The sequence below is a fragment of the Sprattus sprattus genome (assembly GCF_963457725.1).
Source record: "Sprattus sprattus genome assembly, chromosome: 16".
Lineage (NCBI taxonomy): Eukaryota > Metazoa > Chordata > Actinopteri > Clupeiformes > Clupeidae > Sprattus > Sprattus sprattus.
Genome location: NC_137914.1, coordinates 12292952 through 12315451, shown reverse-complemented (window position 1 = coordinate 12315451; position 22500 = coordinate 12292952). Strand labels below are relative to the sequence as shown.

General features: G+C 42.3%; 2 protein-coding genes across 17 annotated transcripts in view; both read left to right on the top strand.

The window, feature by feature from the left end:
• hspg2 (heparan sulfate proteoglycan 2) overlaps positions 1 to 4518 on the top strand; it is a gene marked incomplete at its 3' end in the record, with an annotated part of 88453 nt that extends 83935 nt beyond the window's left edge. For 15 of the 16 annotated variants that reach the window (XM_080853947.1, XM_080853951.1, XM_080853954.1 and 12 more), the window contains 4 exons: positions 1949 to 2019; positions 2268 to 2351; positions 3139 to 3242; positions 3428 to 4518. In XM_080853947.1, coding sequence (XP_080710073.1) covers positions 1949 to 2019; positions 2268 to 2351; positions 3139 to 3242; positions 3428 to 3600 — 432 coding nt within the window. The remainder of the gene's footprint in view (positions 1 to 1948; positions 2020 to 2267; positions 2352 to 3138; positions 3243 to 3427) is intronic. The other variant, XM_080853946.1, reaches the window with a different exon arrangement.
• Positions 4519 to 17638: 13120 nt separating this feature from the next.
• tmem269 (transmembrane protein 269) overlaps positions 17639 to 22500 on the top strand; it is a gene marked incomplete at its 3' end in the record, with an annotated part of 10725 nt that continues 5863 nt past the window's right edge. The window contains exons 1-2 of the mRNA XM_080854328.1: positions 17639 to 17666; positions 20636 to 20783. Of these exons, the coding sequence (XP_080710454.1) occupies positions 17642 to 17666; positions 20636 to 20783 (173 nt within the window). The 5' untranslated portion in view covers positions 17639 to 17641. The remainder of the gene's footprint in view (positions 17667 to 20635; positions 20784 to 22500) is intronic.

The following is a 22500-nucleotide window of genomic DNA, read 5'->3' as shown; positions in this document are numbered from 1 at the left end:
ATCAGGCATGTCTAGCTAGTGTGTTTGCCTGCATTCAACCAAATGTTGTGTGTGAGTCAGTGTGTGTGCCTATGTGTGTATGAGTACCTTTGAGAGATGTGATTGTGAGTGAGTTGTGTGTGTGTGTGTGTGTTTATTTGTGTGTATGTGTTTGAGGCACATGAGGAATGGGTTTGCTGCATGTGTCTGGCACCTGTGTGTGTTTTTGTGTGTGTGTGTGTGTGTCTAACTCCCTCCCTCTCTCCAGGAGCAGGTTGCTGCTCCTCGCAAGCTGCATGCTAATAGAAAGAGCTCCAGCCTCCGTAAGCAGAGCCACACACACGTATGTTAATCCACTGCTACTCCACCACGCTTCACCACGCTTCACTCACACACTGCACCAGTCACACACATCACTGCCCTCACACACACTCGCTACCTACACACAGGGTGCTTATGGTAATTTACTCACACAGTAATTCATAAATGATCCCACTCTAACTCATGCACACTCACTCATGAATGCTAATGATATCACACAACGGCACACTTCAGGTTCACATGCACACACGCGCTAACGACAGAGAAAAGCACTCATACGTACGTGCTGCACCACACAGTTCAGGCAGAGCTTCTCACAGATGAGGTCATCTTCCCGACTGCCAAGGAAAGACAATGCATTCTGAACCTTCAAGGTCAGCTGGTCTGGTCCCACTGAGGATCAGATCCCTGGCTGAAAACAGGTCTGAAGGTTTGGCATGAGTTAACCTGGCTGAATACAGGTCTGTAGGTTTGGCACGGGTTAACCTGGCTGAATACAGGTCTGTAGGTTTGGCATGAGTTAACATGGCTGAAAACAGGTCTGTAGGTTTGGCATGGGTTAACCTGGCTGAATACAGGTCTGTAGGTTTGGCATGAGTTAACCTGGCTGAATACAGGTCTGTAGGTTTGGCATGGGTTAACCTGGCTGAAAACAGCCATTGCCCTGAGCCAGCACAGCCCAGCGCTCTTATAAAGGCCAAAACACTTGGCGTTAAAATGACAGGTGCATTAGTTTTGACAGGCCTAATGGAAAAGTGTGCTCATCTGACTGTGTAACAGCAGGAGAGGGAATGATTCATATGCAGTGCGTTGAGCCTATCTCTAGGGACAAGACAGCAGACACGATCACAGCAGAAAGCATAGAATGGGAGATAGGGATCGAGGGCAAAGGTAGGGAAAGGGAGCTCTACAGCAGGACCTCACAGTTCACGGTGGACCTCAGGGATAGCAGGGTTTAGTTCCAGCCATTCGTAGGGATAGGCGCGCTCTACTTCAAAACAAATATATAAATGCGTTTTCGGGTGCGAGTAAAAGAATGTAAACTATTGGTAGAATGAAAACCGCACTCTCAAGCTTTTCTCTTTTAACAATAAGACCAGTTTATTTTAGTACAGACGCGTTTCGGCCTTACACCATCGTCAGTGTGTGAACGACACACACTGACGATGGCGAAAGGCCGAAACGCGTCTGTACTAAAATAAACTGGTCTTATTGTTAAAAGAGAAAAGCTTGAGAGTGCGGTTTTCATTCTACCTTTAGCTCCAGCCACACAGGACCTCCGACCTCCGACCTCTGACCTCACTACATGCATCAGCTCAGCTCAGCTCCACTCTCACAGGGTGGATTAGTGCAGTTGAATGGAGAGAGACGCATAGGAATGACTAGCTTAGAATAAAAGCATAACAGGTTCATCATGGTGTTGGTACCACCAAAATCAGATGAAAATGCCTGTACAGATGCCTGGAAGGGGGCTACATGATAAGAGCATCTGTGCAATGCATGTAGAGGTTAGAGTGATGAAGCGTAGCAGTCTGATTCTCCTCATCAATAACATTATTAAATCTTGGAGAATGGGTATCCAAAGGCACAGACCTGTGCCAGTACTTGCTGTTTCATGGTGACTATTTTTTTTAAATTACATTTTCAGGAGCTTGGAGATGAAGGGAAGGGCAAAGACTTCATCAGTCTCGGATTACAGAACGGACATGTTGTCTTCAGGTTAGTGAACTGCTATGTCCATGTTGACTTTGTCCACTGGGGTCATCTGGAAAATTAAAAATGTGATCTGTTGCAGTACTATTGGACCGCCATGTTACTGGTCAATTGAAATCATCGCCTGCCTCATATACTGTAGTATTCCAAGTGCTGTGGACTCAAAACTTGCAGCTGTACTGAACCTGTGAGAGTTGTTTATGTGTGTGTTTGAGTTTGTGTCTGCTGAGCCTGAAACCATGTGTGTCCCTCAGCTACCAGCTGGGCAGTGGAGAGGCAGAGATCATGTCCAAAGAGCCCATCAATGACGGCAGCTGGCACAAAATCACCGCTGTCAGGTACTGTTACACAAGCCCACAAAATAATGAACTGTATTTCATTTAACCTACTCAACCAAACCATCTACTGCCTTACAGCTCAATATCATACAGCCATTCCAGGTCACATACAGAGTACTGCTTAAGGTTAAATCCTGTGATTAACAACTTCTTCTGCTCTATATCCAAGTATTAAGTTGTGTTTTAAGGACCTTTTGAATTAGCAATAAATCATATAATTTTCTCAGACTGATATCTCTTATGTTGCTTCCTGATCATGCCAAATATATGCTAAGGTACTTCCCAAGTCCATGTGTCATTATTCAGCGCGTTGGCAGTGTGTCATGTCTGGAAAGGTACTTAGTGTGCACATATCTCACAGGGACTTTCCACACCAGCAAAGGAAGGGCCATTGTTCTGAAACATCATGAGAAGCAGCTTCTGATAAACTTACTGAACTGTGCTATGCAGTAATTATTACTGGCTTGACAACAACAGGATTTCTGTAGTCCAGCTCACTGCTTTTTAACAAAAGCTACTGCACTGCACCCTAATGACCAGCAGGGGCCTCTGGTTGTAGCCGTACTTTACAGCCATGGTATTGTCCATAGTAGTGGACAGAGGCAGGCAGTATGCTAAGTGGATTTCCAAAATGACCTCATGAACTCACATGATTATTACATTGTACAGTACAAAGTGTGTCAAGAAAGAATGAAAGGATATATACATAAAATATGTCAACTCCCCCTCCTCCCTCTCTTGCTCTCTTGGTCCTGTGTGTTACAATCCTTATTGTGTGTTTCTGTAGGAAGGGGAAACAGGGTTATATGCAGATAGATGGAGGATCCATGACGAGAGGGCAGTCTCAAGGCAAGAGCATCATGGTGAACACCAAAGGAAACATATACCTGGGTAAGTCCACTGTGTGTGTGTGTGTGTGTGTGTGTGTGTGTGACTGTGTGGGAGAGACAGAATTGCTACTGCATTTAACCCCTTTCATAGCCACAGTTTTTAACATCAATTGTGTGTGTGTGTGTGTGTGTGTGTGTGTGTGTGTGTGTGTGTGTGTGTGTGTGTGTGTGTGTATTCATGTGCAGGTGGAGCCCCTGACATGACAGCTCTGACTGGAGGGAAGTTCTCATCAGGTGTGACGGGGTGTGTGCGGAACCTGTCTCTGATGAACGCACGACCGGGAGAACACAAACACACACCCATTGATCTGCGGGTGCACGCCGAGGATGGAATCAACGTGGAGCGCTGCGTCTCATAAACCTCCCAACACTCACAGAGACTTACGAACAATCACATACACAAATGCGCACACACAGACGCACATTCACAAACACACACACATTCTCATGTCTGATAACATCTACACTTCCCTTACACTTCTTACAGCACTATCAACACACACACACACAAACACAGACACAGAACACACATTAATATCCAAAGGGTCTGATCACACACACTGACAATCACGCTGTCACACACAAAACACACTGTGCTTTGCTGCTACCAAAGGAGAGAAGTCAGAAAGCACAAACACACACACAGCACCACACTCAAGGAGCTCTCGCTCTGTGTGCAGTCAACCAAAAGAAGAGGTCAAAAATATGAGATGATATTAACAAGTCTTCACTTCCTCAGTGTTGTATTCTCAGTGGAAGACGTCACACAGGACAGCTTACTCAGCCGTGAGAGAGAGAGATAGGGAGAGAAAGAGAAGAGAGAGAGAGAGAGAGAGAGAAGAAACCATGGACGAGTGTGATGGGCCTTCTACATGAGTCAGATCCTATGGAGTCAGAAATGTTGTTACAGCACTGATTTTTTTTATTTATATTCATATAGAAATATATATTATATGTGGGGGGAAATGCTAACTAACCATAAACTGCTCCTCTGTTAGCCTGGAAATGATTCTGGGTGCTAATACTGCTTGTGAGAATGGGGTCTATGTGTGAATATGGTGTCTGTGTGTGTGTGTGTGTGTGTGTGTGTGTGTGTGTGTGTGTTTGTGTGTTTGTGTGAGTGTGTGTGTCCGAGCTCGCAGGCTAATCTGTTTTACTTGAAAATGATGCAGCCTTTTCTTTCGTTCTTTCTTCCTTTCTTTCTTTATTTCTGTCCTTAATTCTAGAGCTGAGATGAAAGAGCAGGCTCTTAGACTTCAAGTTTGAACGAGGGAGCCAGGAGGGGTTGGGGCGGGGGGGTGGGGTGCTTAAACAAAGAAACAGAGAGGGGGATGAGAGGAGAGAGAGAGAGAGAGAGAAGGTTGGAGAGAGTGAGCGAACGAAAAGAAGTGATGGCAGAGCCAAAAGCATGGCCGCACAGCTGAGGAGGTGAACTTGTATGAAAACACACAGAAATCTGTTGTTTTTTTTTTCTTGGGAGAAAACAGCTTTTATCTGCTACTGTCATTTTTTATACATTATGGAGCTGATATCCTTTGCCTTCCTTGTGTGGTAGCCTTAGTGTGTGGGGTGTTCCAGAGAAATCATGGTGCTACAGTCTGACAGCCAACCCTACAAATAAATGCTTTATTTTTGTCTCTTTGTGCTAACAACTTCAGTAGGTGTGTCACTCATACGGTTTTTGTAAGTACCAATAGTCACAAATGTACAATAAAAGGCCATTTGCCAAAGCCAACCACAGCTAGGAATCTGAAACAATGTGAATTTCTGTGTCAATATGAGTTTCTTCCATTCCACTACTCTGTGTGTGTATGTATGTGTCTATATATATACTGTATATACATGTGAGCATGTGCATGCGTGTGCTCTGACGCATGTGCGTGCTTGTGTGTGTGTCTGTGTGTGTATGTGTGTGTATGTACGTGTGTGTGTGTGTGTGTGTGTGTGTGTGTGTGTGTGTGTGTTTGTGTGTGTGACTCTGGGGAACTGGAGGGCATGAAAGGACTAATTCAAGGAATAGTCCCTGAATAGAGAAATATGACCTCTCTGTGTAATAGCAAAGGATCAGGTGATGCTGTGGTTGAATAGAAGGAGTTGCTGATAACAATGGCAAAGGCCTGAGGCTACGGCTGGCGTTTCAGCTGTCTGCTGTACACTCCACAGAGCATCCAAACAGTCCACTTCACTCCGCTGTGACCACATTCAGTCCACATTCAGATGAGCCTGGATGCAGCTGGGACTGCATCCACCACATTTTGAATAGAAGCAACACACGACACGTACATTAGATGAAGGCCCGGCTGGAATGAGGCATATCTAAACTCCAAAGAAGGAACTGTGTTTTTGGAGACTTTAGCTGGGTCTGAAACCTTAATCCTCTTCAATGTAGCACTCTAGCTATGAACCCGTACATATTTAAGCCGAAGTACCACCCCTATTCCCTGAGCACTACACATTGTACTGTAACTGTACTGAACAGGCTTATTCATCTTCCAACTCATTGACTGATCTACAGATTGAGGCAAAAATCTAACAAAGAGAGGCAAAAAGTCATGTAAATCCTTACTCATAATAAACATTACTTGGGAATAATCATTTTTGTAAGGTTTTGCAAAAAGAGAATAGCCTACAGGCTACAAAAGTGCTGCAAAGCAATTTGTTTCTCTCTGTCCCTTAATGCAGTGTTTGAAAACTGTGTCAACTCACTGACCACCATTGAGTGAAAGGAAGTAATTATTTAACATCTTTAATCTGTCACGTCTTCATGGAAGAACTTCAAGGATCCCTGCTTTCCTCATGAAGACTGTGGTTCTGTATTCCAAGAAAAGAAAACCCTCAGAATCATCATTATCATCATCAAGGGGCCTTGAGGTCCTCTCTTTTTCTGGTAATGGTCATCTCTGGCCTCCTCTTAACGCACTCCCCCTCTACACAGCATTACCTGCCCATAGTGTGGCTATCACTCCTGCCTGGTCCATTTGGATAAACTAATAATTACAATATGAATATAAAATATAATGTGGTATATAAAATAGCAAAAAAAAGAGTCTTTACAAGAGTTAATGTGCTTCACTTGAAGAACATTATGACTGCACGACTATTCTTCTATTCTATACACCTAATTTATTTATGTCTGTGTTCTAATGTTCTACCTATCTATGTTCTGATGTTTTCCTCAGAGCCTCACACTAGCTCACAAACACAGCTTATGCAAAGGAGACCAGAGACTGTCTGACATTTCAAATGAATAACGTTCCGTCAGATAATCTCCATCCACCTCAGAGATATCAGTCACACTGGAATCAAACATAATCCCATCCTTGGGGAAGAGGGAAGGTTTAAATTGCAAGGACCACAGGGCAACAGTTACATAACAGGATTTGTATCCAGGCCCTTGATAAAGGCCAGCTAAGATTGTGTGAGAAGGACACAATAGAGGTTGCATCCACTCATACCCTTATCATTAGGAAGAGTTTATTATTTGTGTTATGTTGTAAAAAGTAAAGACATTTTCACAAGGTCACCAAAACACTTTGTTTAGTATGTTATGTTTACAAACTCTATGATGATGAAAAGATGATGACTATAGGCTTTCCCACAGGGGGCCTCTGAAGTCGCTTACCGTTCTTTGTCTGCAGAAACAAAACCCAATGCAGTAAAGCACAACATACATTCTGAAAACATTGACTCCCCCACACAACTGAGAAGTACAAGAACAGTAAGGAAAACATGTTGGACCCACCGTCTTTATGTAGAGGTGGACAACATGACACTATGCCCTTCCATTCTATAGAAATAAAGCCGAAATCACTCTGCCGTGTTGTCAAATTGGAGCCCATGTTTACCAGAGTTTGCGCAGTAGAGACAAGAGTTGAAATCAGGTATGCCCAATGACCAAAACAAGAGAGGACCAGTCAACAGGACATGACTGTCAAAACCTTTAACTTTAACAGTTACAAAAAATGATAAAACAAGGGTAGGTTATACTAAGTTGCCTAGCAAACTCGACTCCTAACTCATCTAGTTCACATGATGAACTTGAATGGGCACACTTCAGGTACACTCAGTCACTTCATTCCCAAATGGATTCTTACAATTTAGTAGAATAATGTATTAACAACTAATTTCTAAGGGGGGGGGGGGGGGGGGGGGGGGGGATGAATAGATGTCATCATAGAGAAAACAAACTGTTCGAATTAGACACTGTAAATGCAAAGACATTGTTGACATCATTGAAACACATAGGAATGGCTGGAGGTACACATTGTACTGCAGCCCATCATCAGGGTTAATGTTGTCAACCAAATAGATCAATTCAAATGTATTTATAACATTACTGCAAAAACATGCTTTTAAAACAGTACCAATTTGACAACCTTTAGGGTTTGAATGGCTTTCAATTGCCTCAGCATGTTTAAATGCTTTAAAGTGCCCGCTAATTTAGGCCATTAGAAACATTGATGAGCTGCCTGCAGGAAAGAATCACTGCCAGTCAGATCAGCACTCAGTCCCCAGCCTTCCATTTAAGAGAATGTCCTGAAGGCTTTTTCTGGCGAAGGTTTTGCTATAAATAATGCAAATAAATTGAACAGTAAACAGTTGAACGCTTATTCAAGGTTCAGTCAGAACTCTCCTGAAGAGTCAAATGAAGGGTTAAATGTCCACCTGCAGTAGGTTAGTGATCTTCATGTTAATTCAATAAACTTGTCCCATCTAAAGAGAACCCCACAGCTGGATCCTCAGTTATGTGTGTGTTGTCACCTATGGTTACATTGCCTCTCACACTCAAAGTCTGTGCACTAATGTCTCATCCTGCAATAAATATTACATCCTACCAGAGAAGTGGGTCAGCCAACGTTTGTGTGTAACACATCGCCTCCTTTCTCTATCTGTAAACTAGACCTGCTAGAAATGTGCAATGTTAAGCAAGTTTTACGCAAGTCTGCTGTAATGAGTACTTGGGGGAGGAGGAAAGATCCATTTATTATCCATTCTATTTGGTTTGACTCACAGATGTGTACGCATACATACACCAAGTGGATGAATTTAAGAAGGAATCTCTGCATTCAGACAAATAAGATAAAGACCATGAAGTGCCTACAAGTTTTTTTTTACATTTACCTGAAGATGTATTTAAGTGAGTCTCAGAACAGATGCTATAGGAGAAAAAAGCAATTGCAAAACACACTCCATAGAATTACAGTGAGACAAATCTTAAGGCAAGCCTTAAAATGGATGTTGATGCTAAAGCTACATGTCAGTTAAAAGGTTCTGGCATTAATTAAACTGTGATCATTTTTTTACTGGAATGTACAGTATTTGAGTCAAAGGATAATTTAGAATGCTATATGTGGGTATTTGTGGTTCAGCAGTAAGAGGTGTGATGGGTCTGAGTCTATGTTTGTTTTCAAGTTTCAAGTTTCAAGTGTGCATGTGTTTGCATTCATTTTCTTTACTTACATGTGTGTGTGTGTCTGTGTGTGTGTGCTGAAGTAGTGAGTAGCCTATCAAGTGTTCAATAGCTGACACTCCATCCTCCCATTGTTCTTGTGTTTGACAATTGACCTTTGCTGTCCTGCTGAAAGAGGTGAATTCTGCCAGCGACCTGAGACGCACCTTTAACTATCCTGTGTGCGTCTGTGTCCCTTCAGGCTGCAGTCAGTGTGTTTGTTGGTGTGTGTGTGTGACAGGTGCATTGTCCTCGACCTGACGTGGCAGTGAGCTCTATTAAAGATGAGCAGTTGGATGGCTTTGACCAGTCAGGAAGCAGGTAAATGGGATACATTACGTGGATATGTCTTCATGCATCATGTTGGTCTCCTGTTGTGCCAATTGTATAATTCTGTCATTCGATACACAGACGCCGCAGCAAATGTATAGTCCAGAGTCACATATCCACCCTCTGGGCTCGTGTCAACCTTCTCGACCCCACTTCAGTGTAGAATGGTGATGAGCTGTTGCCTGGGGTCATATACAGCATCTATTAGAATGGGAAAAGGAGCATCTAGCCAAGATAAGCTCCAAAAGCACATGTATGGATTTTAAGATAATCACCCAGATCCCCCCCCCCCTAGATTTGGGCAGAGTAGGGACCTAAGCCAGAGGAGGAGATTATGTCTTATCTGTGTGGTGATTTCTCTCACGCACATGACGTTGTTTTCGATGGCACGTGGGCGATTCTATTATACGGCTTGGGGGATGACAGAGGGGACAGACCAGGCTTAGGCTAGCTAAGGAAGAAGTGGAAAAGAAGTAAGCACTAACTCGCAAAGAAGAGATGGCTCTTTGTTTGAGTATGACGTATAATGTGGCAGAGGTGGCACTAGGGGGGGTGCAGGTTAGGATGTGACAGACGGTGACTGGTGATGAGCTGACAGCCATGACTGTAAGGAGGTGATGAAAACCAGGGGTAGCCTAAGGGGGTGAAATAGGGGACAGTGAGTTGATGGAGGTGACAGTCATGGAGATGGCATATTAGGGTGACTATGGGTATGACTGCCAGCTATGATGAGGAGGTAGTGAAAAGTTGCTGAGAGGGCGTTTCACATGACAGACTCAGTGAGGTGTGAGGGACTGAAGTAATGGGTTACTTCAAAATGGTTTTCTCCACTCAGTGGAATATAATGACATAGTTGCTATATGGACACTGGACACATAGTCACTGTGTGGGGTACCTGATTTTGACGGAGCTAACCATACTGTACAAAGTGTCCCCTAGCCATGCTTTATGTTTTGAATTGCATTGTTCTGGTCACCTCTTATGCGCATCTCCTTTGCTTTGTGTGAATGTCTAAAACACAACAAGCACATTAAAAGCAGGTGTGTGTGTGTTTGGAGAGAGAGAGACCAGGCATGACACCTGAACCTCCTGAGAAGACAGGGAGAGAGGAGGTGGGGATGGAGGCGGATGATTGGGATTCAGACAGTGGGATATTCTGGTGAGAGAACCTGCCCATAGAGAGGAGAGAGAAACTATTGGCCAACGACCACAAGCACTTGACAATCACATCCTACATTACCCCTCTTCACTCACGTTTTCCTTAAAGCATAGTCTTTTGGGGGAAGCCACCTTCTCTTCTCTCTCACTGTGGTTACCATAGTAAGGAGGTAGTCTCTCTTCCATTGGTGAGTATTATAACAATAGATTGATAGAAAAGATAATAGAAGTTAACTCTAATCCAGTACTAATTAATAGAAATACTACTAGTGGCAAAACTAGTCATAGCAACAGATAATGTGTACTGTAGAAGAATTACAGTAAATGATCCATGTGAAAAGGATATCAGGCTTACAGTGGAAGTGACTTGCCATCTAAAGTATATGGAATTAAACTGATTTCATACATCTTACACCAGTGGATGACTTATCTTACCACCAGAAAGACCTGGGTAGACATGATTCCACAAGCGGTATATTTTGTGAGTAAAACCTATTTTGGATATGCCTCTACCTAAGGTTTTCATAGTGGGAATAAGTATTTTCTCTTGCATTAATCCTGTTTATTTATTTTTCAATTGTAGGTGTTTACTGTGTGGACTGGTCTACTTCTCAGTGAGTTTTTCTTTCAAAATAGTTGTTAAAACATCTGCTGTATTATTGTTATTACTGTTGTTGTTGTTTTTGTTGTTATAGTTGTTGTAAAAAATATTAAAAGATGTTGAGTACAATAAGTGATAATGTGAGGGAACCTCTTTGAATCCATCCATCCTTTTTCTCCCCTTTCCTCCCTTGTCACCTCTTACTTCCCTCGCTGTCCACTCCTCTGCCGCCCCCCCCCCCCCCCCCCCCCTTTTCTCTTCTCTTTCGTGGATGAACTCAAAATGATCTCGTCTTTTTTTGTCATTTGAGATCCATCAGTGACAGCTACAGAAAGTGAGTTTACGTTTAAATGCTTACATATATCAAATTATTTATAAATATATTTCATCACATAGTCCTCTTTAGTCATACTACGCTTAACATCACTAATGCAGTTTACAACATGTTCTCCTTTCTTATATCTTGTTTTGTTCTCTTGTCTCATTCCTTCTCTTCCCCTCCCCTATTCTATCCTCTCCTCTTTGCATCCATCCATCCTTTTCTCCCCTTTCCTCTCTTGTCACCTCTTACTTCCCTCGCTGTCCACTCCTCTGCCCCCCCCCCCCCCCCCCCCCTTTGTCCATCCTTTATTCTCCTCTCCTCTCCCCTCTGCTGTTCTGTCTCTCCTGAAGTCTGTCAGACAGGCTGGTTTGATGATGGAGATGTGACTGCTGAGGGGGACTCTGAGTTGGTGCAGGACCTCTGGAGGAGCCACAGGGATTCCATCTGTCCGCAGCCCACTCACATGGAGGTGCAGACCACCACTGGAATCAGAGCCCAACACACCAAAAACTCCTTTCACAAGTACAGGCCTCTCCACAGTCATAGCACACAGAACTCGGCATATAGCACTGGGTGTGTGGATTCATGACTTTGTGTGTGCGTGTGTGTGTTTGCAGGTTAAATGTTTCTGAAGGTGTGGTGTGTATCAATGCAGAACAGAAGAAAGGGCCGTGTGAGGACTACAAAGTCATGTTCACTTGCAGCGGATCATTCTGCAGCAGTAAGATCTTGGTTTGAACCCTTAACCTGTGTGTGTTTGTGTACTTACATGTGTATGTGTATCTGAGTTTGTGTGTTTGTGTACGTACATGTGTGTGTTTGTGTACACATGTGTGAGTATCTGAGTGTTTGTGTATGTACATGTGTGTGGGTATCTGAGTGTGTGTATACTTCTGTTTGCATGCTACAGTAACATCTGATTTATTCCAGGTTGCAGGACGCGCTGGTTTGATTCTGACGACCCAACAGGAAATGGAGACTTTGAGATTCTGAGCATGCTCCTCTCCACGTACCCCAGGGACATTTGCCCGCAGCCAGTTGCCATTGAGGCCCAGACCCTGTCCGGCCAATCAGCTTCAGAGACAGGAGACGTTTTCCTTGTGTGAGTGTTCACCTGGGGCTTGACTCTCTCCCCCTACCCTGAACCTGAGCTGCATGTGAGATGTGTTACACTGGCCTCTCTCTTCTGCAGCTATGATGCCACCTATGGGTTTGCATGCGTGAATGCAGACCAGGGGAGTGGTGCGTGCAAGGACTACAGAGTGCGCTTCACCTGTCCAAATGACTTCTGCTCAGGTTAGGGTCAACACACACACACACACACACACACACACACACACACACACACACACACACACACACACACACACACACACACACACACACACACACACACACACACACACACACACACACACACACACACACACACAAATATAACTTTCCCAAACGATAGCAATGTCTGTTTAAGTTATATTTCATATACATTTTTCAAGAGAATGCCTAAGTTGAAACCAAATTTGCTTACCTCTGTACCAATAATCATATAAGAGATATGTGTATTCTGTGTTGATGTCAACACTCTTTCAAAAAAGCCTTTATGTCCTCACATTGTTGCCATGTGTATGTTTTTACCTCTGTGTGCGTGTGTCACAGTGTCAGAGGAGTGCCGCACGCGTTGGTTGAGCAGTGATGACCCGTCAGACGATGGCGACGTTGAGTCACTCCCCCAACTGCGGAAGAAGTTTCCGGGTCAGGTGTGCTGGAACCCCATCAGCTTGGAGGCGCAGACACTTTATGGCATCTCAGCAAAGCACACCGGTGATGTCTTCCTCTCGTGAGCCTCCTCCCTCTCTCTCTCGCTCTCTCTCTCTCTCTTTCTGCCTGAGAGAACCAGCACCAGCATAAACTCATTCACTCATTAAACCAGACTGTGACGCTGATGTGCACCTAAGGTGGTGAAAGGCAATGTGGTGTAATTTGTGCTGAGGAGCTCAAGTCAGTCATGAAGTATTAACTTACATACCCACTGTCACTCTATGTTCTTGCCCTTTGGCACTTACAGGCAATCAGTGTCCTTTATCATTTAAAAAAACTAAAAAGAAATGACATTATTTCTATGTCTAATATTCATCTCCTCATCTGAAACTGAAAAAAGCATTAGGCCCAACATGCAGATGGAGAAATGTATTACCCAGTATGAGGATGTCATCAGTCAATCTTAGAGATAGTCCATCACTGAGCATTTAAATCAGATCAGTGACTGAGACCAGTGCAAAGACTCCAGGTGCTAAGGCGGTCAATTAAGCGAGTGAGAGACACTATCAACCTCTATAACAAGGTCTCCAGGGACTGAACTGGCTGCAGCAACGATAGCAGCATTCATGCAGAGGTGATTTGTCACCTGCTTCAGTGCAGTGCTGACAATTCTGGCTTTCTTTTCTTTTCAGAATAATGATTCCAGTTTTGAGATGTCTTACAGAGTGACACATATGGCAGTGGTGCCAGTGTGGAGTCATTGTGCAGCTTGCCGTCAAGGTTAAAAGACCGTGTGGCAGCTGTGTTCCCAGGGCACCCATGTCTGGACGTAGGCCCAGATCATGCTGATGAGGCTAATACCATCCCCTAAGAATAGCACTTACGCTCTCTGAGCTTCAAGCACTTTTCTGACAGCTCAGTAGCTCAGTAGCACAGCTTTGGCCAAAACCATAATTACTTCTGCAGCTTTTTCTCGTCTGGAAAAATAATTGATATATTTGAAATATTTGTTTTATCGTTACCGATGAAAGATCATCAAATTCCAACAGATGCACAAATAAAAGCTTGTTGTGGAAAGATACTAAAGTATTGCATCACCTAGTCTTCGACTGTTTCTGTTTCCATCCAGCTATGATGTCACCTTTGGGTTTGTCTGCATCAACTCAGAACAAAAAAAGGGGAGATGCAACGATTACCAAGTGATGTTAACTTGCCCCTCTGATTTCTGTCAAGGTAAGCTTTCTGACAGGACCACACACTTTCCAGTGGCAACATCAGTAAAGCTGTCAGGTACTGGAAGTTCTCATTCTTCCATTTAAACAATTAGTACACTTAAGATGATATGAACTATGGTGTCCATGATATATTTAAAACTTCATCACATACTGTCTAAAATACTGCCTTCTCTGTGGGCAGGTTGTCGAACTCAGTGGTTTGACATGGATGACCCGACGGGACGTGGAGACTACGAAATATTTCAACAACTGCTGGTAGCCTTCCCTGGGGCCGTGTGCAGCCAGCCAATGGCTATAGAGGCCATGACCACCAGTGGTGTCCCTGCCCTCCAGACAGAAGACACCTTCCAAGTGTAAGGATCCCCACAGCATTGTGTCATGTTGACAGGAAAAATCTGGATGGCATGTGTGGCTATGTACATAATCTGTGGCATAGAATGTGTGGAAGTCATGCAAGCATGCACCATGGCAGTGAGGTGTGTAATGCTGTGTGCAGTGACCTGTACTGTGCTTGTGCCATATATGCAGTAGCAGTAAAGCCATTCAGTAGTTTGTGCAGCAGAGCGTGGCGTGTACTGCAATGTCAATTCTCTCTCTCTATCTCCCTTCCTTGTTTTTATAGGTATGATGCGACCCATGGCTTTGCCTGTGTGAATGCAGAGCAGGGGGGCCGGAGGTGCCAGGACTACAAGATCCGCTACACCTGCCCTATGGACTTCTGCTCCTGAAGTCCCCCCCCCCCCCTCCCCACTGGAAACAGCTCTGGTACTCTTTCTGAAGCACCATGGGACAAGATATGATATCAACAAACAATAAATATAAAGATTAGTTAACTTTCTGATGGCAGTTTTTGGATGTGAGCTAGCTTTATGAACATCAATGTTACTGTGAAAACTTTAGATGCATCATCATATGACACATCATGATCTCAAGAGAGCAAAATTTGCCACAATTACCTCAATGCAGTTGATGCGTTTAATACAGCGAGCAGAGCACTTTAGCCAGACAGATATTCAAAGTTTGCTACCCCTCACATGGACAGCCTGACAGTGATGTATCAACACCCCCTCCCCCCCAATCCTCTGCTGAGTTTATGCATTATACGTTAATATATTTATTTACCTTGCATTTTGATTTCATTTCACTTTGAAGTATTCTGTTAAATTCAGTTCTATAACTAAAGATGTCTGTCCTCTTCATAAGTATAGAAAGTACTTGTGTATTATTATTCCCAAAATAATCTCATAAAACTTGATGGTCCTGCAATCCAATGGTGAGGCACTGAGAAACTGCATTGACTCAGAGAGTATCAAGGAAATAAAATACCATTTATCACCATACAATTAGGACATTACTTTACCTTTCTCGATCTTCCTGTATCTGACATAGCACCCAATTTGCTGACAGTAGTCGATCAACCGTGTGGCGCTGAAGTGGGGATTCAAAGGAGAGCGCCTTCCTTCGATAATCAACTGCAGGCACATCATCGGTTGCTATGTCAGACCAGAAGTTTGAAACATATAAAACACTGACAGTACAAATAGTCATTTTCTACGATTTCTTTACAGTTATTGAGGCAAACAGACGCAGGTGTCTGTTGGGGTTATTTTCATGTTGTCAAACCTTTATAATAACATGTATGAGCCTGCCAGTGGCTAAGTGTTAGTGGCCTAACAGAGTTTTACTTTGTAACCTGCTTGCCCCGCAGGATTCAATTGTTTACCCACTTTGCAGTATTGTGTTGTTCTATTTTAGATAGTTTTTGTCCCTACTGTGGCCACAAAAATATCTAAAAAATAAGACCCAGGTTTTTTAAAAAATCGATGTTTCCCTTTAAATTCTAAAAAACTACGTTTTCACCCTGAACGAGGGGAAAACCCACCATCTCCACAAAACGTAGCCTACTAGTTATTAGAATAGTATCTTTAGATGCCAATTTTCAAAACTCCACCTGTAGAAGCTTGAATTAATACCGATCCTTAATAAACTACAAGTCTTACAATTAGGGTTGTGTGATGTGCTTTGAATGTTGTATTAAGCCTTAACGTATGTATTCTAGCCTACTGCTTTTCCTGCTTATATTAGTTTCACTGATGCTGTAAATTACTCCTAAATTAATAAATACGGCCATGCGGCCAGAAACAACTAACAAGTAGAGACAAGGTGCTGCACGGACACCAGAAATCTGTTGCACATGTTTGCGAAGCCTGTATCGTTGCAGACTCGCAGTTGGAGAGTTTTATAACCTACTTTTATTCCCCGTTAATTGTTTTTTTGGATTGCAGTTAATATAGCGAGCCCTCCACATAATCGCGCACACGGAGTGATATTGAGTAAGGGTTACGTGTATGGGGTTGTTTTAGAAAGTCCCTCCCTCTTCATCTACAACGCCGAGTCCTCAGAAAAAAATAGAAAGACCATTGCGTCATTTCCGATAGAATATTCCAGCGAACCCAACGTTGGCTTTAAAAAGGATGTACGCACTTTATTTGACAGGATTTTATTACCGTCCCCAATGTAAACACCTGTTTTCAAAAATACCAACTGGTTAAAAAAAAAAAAAAACTCCCATAAAGTCAGTGGCAAAACATCTCCAAATTTACTATCACATCAAGAAGTGCAAATTATCTGCTTGCATTTCTGCTGCGTCTGCGCAGGTCCGTGCAGGTAAGTTAATAGCTGCCATACAACTGTTGGTCCGCAATTATGTCTATATTTGCAATACATCCCATTTGTATTAATTGTAGCAATATTGAGAGCATCAGTGAGATATCAAGTTGAGTTTATGCTTTTGTTATGGGCCTTTTGAGGAATTGGTAACTTGAGTAGCACTGCTACTGTAGCAGTGTGTGGCTTGAGATCTTTGAGGTGACAGACTTCGGTGGTCCTGATGAGAGTGTCTGCTGCGTGTTACAGAACTTGTTACAAAATGTTAACTGCAGCAGAATGTTTGGCTGGGCATTTGCAAATGCAACTTTAGGATACATTTGGAAGAACGTAAGCAAACGTATTTTCTAAATATTAGCAAAAAATGCTATTACCTCATACGCATTTAGAAAACATTCTCGTCTCGTTCGGCAGCTTACTGATAATGAAAATCCTTTTCATTATAACGAGAAATAGCACGCTTGTCTTAACATTTATTCTGTATCATTACACGACACTCTCTCACGTGTGGTTATGTAACAGAAATATATATATATATATATATATATATATATATATATATATATATATTATATATATATATATATAATTATAATTATATAATTATATTAATTTTTTGGAGTGAAATGGGGACATTTAAAGAGTCTGAACTGACAAACTGCTGTCAAAGTTAACCTTGTATCTCTGAAGAAGTGTCCTCCAAAGGGTATAACTTTAACGAGCATACCACAAGTTATAATAGCCTACCACTGGAGAGAAAAACAATCAGTCATTTGCTTAGAGGACTACATTTATTGTGTTTTGCTTCTGAACTAGTTTAGTGATAATGGTGTGGTTTTGTGTAGTTGCTGTGCTGTGACCAGTTCCCAAGGAAAAAATCATGATCCTGCTGAGCTCCTCCTCTGGTACGTGCCTTTGATGAGTCTTAGTCTGTTTGTTATTGTGTGTGTGTGCAGATTGTGTATTTTTCTAATTAGTCTAACACGTGTCTGTTTGCATACTGAGCTTCTGTGATGTGTATAGTTGGGCACTACACATTTTAAAATAGTAATGAATGATTATTATTGTGTTATGTTTCCGTGTCAGTCTGTGGCTGACTGGAATTACATAATTATAACGTTACCAGGATGCTTAGGTGTTTAGGCTGTCCAGTGGAGTCTGTATGTATGTATGTTTGGGAAAAAATATTTTCGTATCTTGAAATAATGTGATGTGTCGGTGGCTATATGATAGTCTGCGTGTGTATGTTCGTGTATGTGAGTGTTTCTGCATCTGCACATATTCTCTCTGCCAGCTTAGTTGTCCCGGTTCATAAGGGGGTAGATTTAGGTGAGAAGACAGCTGGTGAAAGGAGTGTTGTGCCACTCCATAATTCCACATTGGTCAGGGGTTCACTGTCTTGCCAGAGTGGGAGAGTAACTAGGCAACACTTAACAGACAGGTCCAACATCACATCCTGTACACCCCGCTGAGTGCCTGCCTGGATAAGTGTGCCTGATGCATGCTGGGAGATCTCCCTGCTAGAAACACCAAAAGCGATTCCCTATAAACAAAGTTGTATTTGTACATTAAACCTGCACAAAGAACAGCTATCTGAGGTTAAGTTACGATCCATCCACGCGATCGTATGCTATTTTTACATTACAACAGAGACCATAATGTCAGATACAGCTTACGTATATGTGATTACTTTTTTTGTACTGGCAGGATGTGTTTGTATGAGCAGTTGTGTTGGCAAAATTGTCTGAGGAGACAGGGACTTATTTTCAGAAGTTGCTATGGACTGTAAATGGCAAAAGAGGTCACATGATAAAGTTCCTCAGGTTGCATTAGCCTAAATGCACTTTTTTTGGTTGAATGAAAAAGACGTAATAATCTAATGACTTCCAGTTCAGTTTCCATATGGGTCTTCTTTTCTGAATTTAAGTATCCTTTTGTCAGACTGGGGCTTTTTGAATGCTCTGTGCACTGCTCTGTATCTGTTAGTGTGTGTGATGGTACGCGTCCACTTGCAAGCTGTGTCACTGCATTCTGCTATGCTGCATTCCTATGATGGCCATATCTTCGGGCCTGGTTAGGTGCACTGCTACTACGACTAAGTGCCATTTGTACTTCATGTGTTTTGTGTTCATAAAAATGATGTTCTCAGGCATGTTATATGAACCAAATAAGTCCACCCACTCCAGCTAACACACATGAAATCCCAAGACAGTTGATTAGTTAATCATTTAAAAAATGGCAGGAAAGCAGCCTAGATTTCTGGGAATCAGACCTTTGAGACAATATTTAACATTTCCTCCATGCCAAGGACTGCCTGCTGTAAACTTATCGACACTGTAGCTGGAAATGTCTGTCATAACACTGGCATAACCATGCAAGAAACATATGAAGGCTACTGCAATATACTGAAAGCTTCTTTCAGTGGTGTATTGTAACTGTTAATTGGTCTCTTGTCCATTATTTATCAGGAAATGCAATGACAGATCATGTTTGATGTTATCGGACCTTACTATCAAGTGTTTACAATCAGAGCTAGTTTGCTTCGTAGCCTATGCCTAAAACTTTGAACATTTTCTTCAAACCTCCACATTCCAAAACGGTGTCAGATGTACCTGACAATGTGATAGTAGTTTATGCGAAAGGGCGTCAACCAGCTTTACTGGGTAGTCGAAATAATGCGTGGAATTCTGGATGCAATGTTAGTATGCTGAAAATTAATCGCATGACACCATTCACAAGATCTGGTATCTGTCATGACATGGTTATAAAATATTTATGTTGTTCATTAGATAGAGAGTATCACCGTCTGTCATGTCATGGCACCTATTTAAAAGAAATAGGGGTGCAGTGAGGAAAGCTTGCAAGTGGACTCGTACTGAAAGGTTGCTGTGCTGCTGTCCTTAATCAGTGTTTTTTTGCAGATGAAGAGTCACTCGACTGGCTTTGGAATCACATGAACTTCAGGGTACAAAACACTTTAATGTAGGAACCTTAATATAAAAATCTGTTGTCTAAATATAAGTGCAGCAGCATGGAGCTGGTCTCACACCCACACACACATTTACACACACAAACACATTTATAGCATGCTCCTTTCCCCAAGACATAAACACACACACACACACATCTGCAGGGAGAACATATTTAATTTCCATCCTGCGTGAACTGAACCCAAAGTGAAGACGGGAGACATTTTGTTTGTGTGTGTGTATGTGTGCATGTTCATGTATTGTTCCTGTTGGTACTTCTCTGTTGCCCTGATTTCCCTCTATTCCATTAGATTCCTTTCCACACACTGATACTCATGAACACACACACACGCACACGCACAAGCACACACACAGAGGGCTCTTTGTCTGTCCTTATTGAAACGCAACAGCAGCAGTAGCTCAGAGGACAGTCTGCAGGGTTGTGAGATTTGGCTGCTATGTTTGCTCAGAGGCACATAAATACACACAAACACACACACACACACACACACACACACACACACACACACACACACACACACACACACACACACACACACACACACACACACACACATTAGACTGCAGTGTTTTCCGGTGTTTGAGCATAGTGTCTCTTCTAGGCAGTGTTGTGTTTGTATAAAACAATCCTGTATGTTTTATGTCTTGTGTTAGAGACAAACATGATTTATGACATACTGAAGTCATAGGCTATGGCTTAATTCGCAGTATAAAGCACAAAGCTTCATTACATATAGTTTTATCACAAACATTTACTTACGCATACACAACCCCCCCCCCCCACACACACACACACACACACACACACACACACGCACACACATACACAGAAACACATACATGCATATAGGTGTTTAATGACTGTCTTTCATTCCTGGCCTCAGGTTTTTTCCCACCCACAAAGCAGCTCTTCCTGTCGAAGAGCACCAGCGGCCTCCAGCTCAAGGAATTTGCCCGCAAGAACGCTGCCAATGTGCTGTCCGTCGCCAATATGCTCATGGGAATGGCCTCCATCCTGAGCAGTCTCAATGGGTGAGTCAGGGACCTAGTATGATACCTCTGCAGTTGGCAGCTGCTACTGATACTGTTGGTCGTACAATACTCACAGTATTGGTTGAGATAAAATCACTGTATAAGTCTATAAATTAGTATAGATATGAGTAATTTGTTTGGATAAATCTACATGGCCAACATGGTAACATAGCAGACCTTGAAGATATCTAAACAAGCAGTGAGTCAACACCTCTTAAACATTTGATGAGATGACAGCTACTGCTGCACTCACTAAAAAAAGTCAGTTATTTGTCACATTACGGTCGGCAGGTTTATTTTTCCAAGAATGACACATTATCCAGCTAATTATACCGTTACTTGCCAAAACGATAAAGATATTACTCCAAATGACCTTTTTCAATGACGTTGATGTCGTTTCGTGGCTTCCGCTGAAAAAAATTGTTCTTCGTGCAAATAGAACTTTGAAGTTTCAGTTGTTGCGTAGCAACGTATTCCTTGCTGACTTCAAGTTATAAGGAATTTCCGTCACAATAAGTGAACGGACTACTGTGAATCCAAACATGTTTGTCCTGTTCATCTTACATTAAATTATCCCATTACATTATCCCTTTACATTTTCCCTTACATATAACACCTCTGACCGTGGGGAGACATTCTGCAGCATTCGGAGGAGCCTTATGATAAGTAAGGGATAATGTGTAGTCCACCAGTATAGGAAAATAATTCCCGATGGGACGATTAGGACCCTGATGCGCAGCAGTATAATAAAAATGCCTCTACTTGAAGTCCTGAGTCTCGCTGCGCGTCGTCCTGTTCGTCCCGTCAGGAATTAGTTTCCTATACTGACCGGTGGAGTATAAATTATCCCTTAGCTTACATATTGGCTGGTTGAGAAACCTTACCCTGACTTTTTTTCTCTATATATTTTTGAAGCATTGTGTCAATGTAAGCAAGGCATGTGCATATAGGCTTATTTAATTATATTTCAATTCAATTTAAAAAGTTCTTCTTTTTGGATATTTGCATTTTCACAATATTTGAAGTATTCGCTTAACTTTTATTATAACTGGTTGGCTCCCCACAATAAGACAAAGACAAAGTATTAGAAAAAAGCCTATACAGAATATTTTTCATTCTATGCCTTTCAGATGTTTTTCAAAGGAATGCAAAACTTGTATGAGGAAACAAGAAGAGACGAAAGCATTGCATGGCTTTTGTGTTTTGACAAAACCTGACCATCTTGTCAAAATGATTTAATAATAATAATAACATAATTTTGATGTTTAGTTTTCAGTAGGATTTATGTGCAACCTTCAATTAAATCAAATATGAAAATACCTAATATAACTCTCAGTCATGTTTTTTTTTGTAAACCCTGTCCAATATCATTGGTGTAGCAGTTGCAGTGTATGTATGTGATGTTGCTGTGTAGGTGTTTACGTGTATCGGGAGTGGGAAGGGGAGTTCGGGGGACGACCTAGATCTTTGACACCCAACAGCTCATGGGCATCTTACTCTCCTTGTATCATCAAATGAGTGATCAACTTTACTCATCCCTACCACCTAGTGGCCCGATCTCAAACAGCCATATCCGTTTACTCCTTTAAATGGAGGACGCAATTTTGCATGTGTGAGAGATCAAAGAGAGAGCAAATACACTGTAGGGTAACAGAGCACTGTGAAGTGCTTACTGGCCTGCAGGTCTGTCATTTCAGATGGTGAGCAGATAGGCATA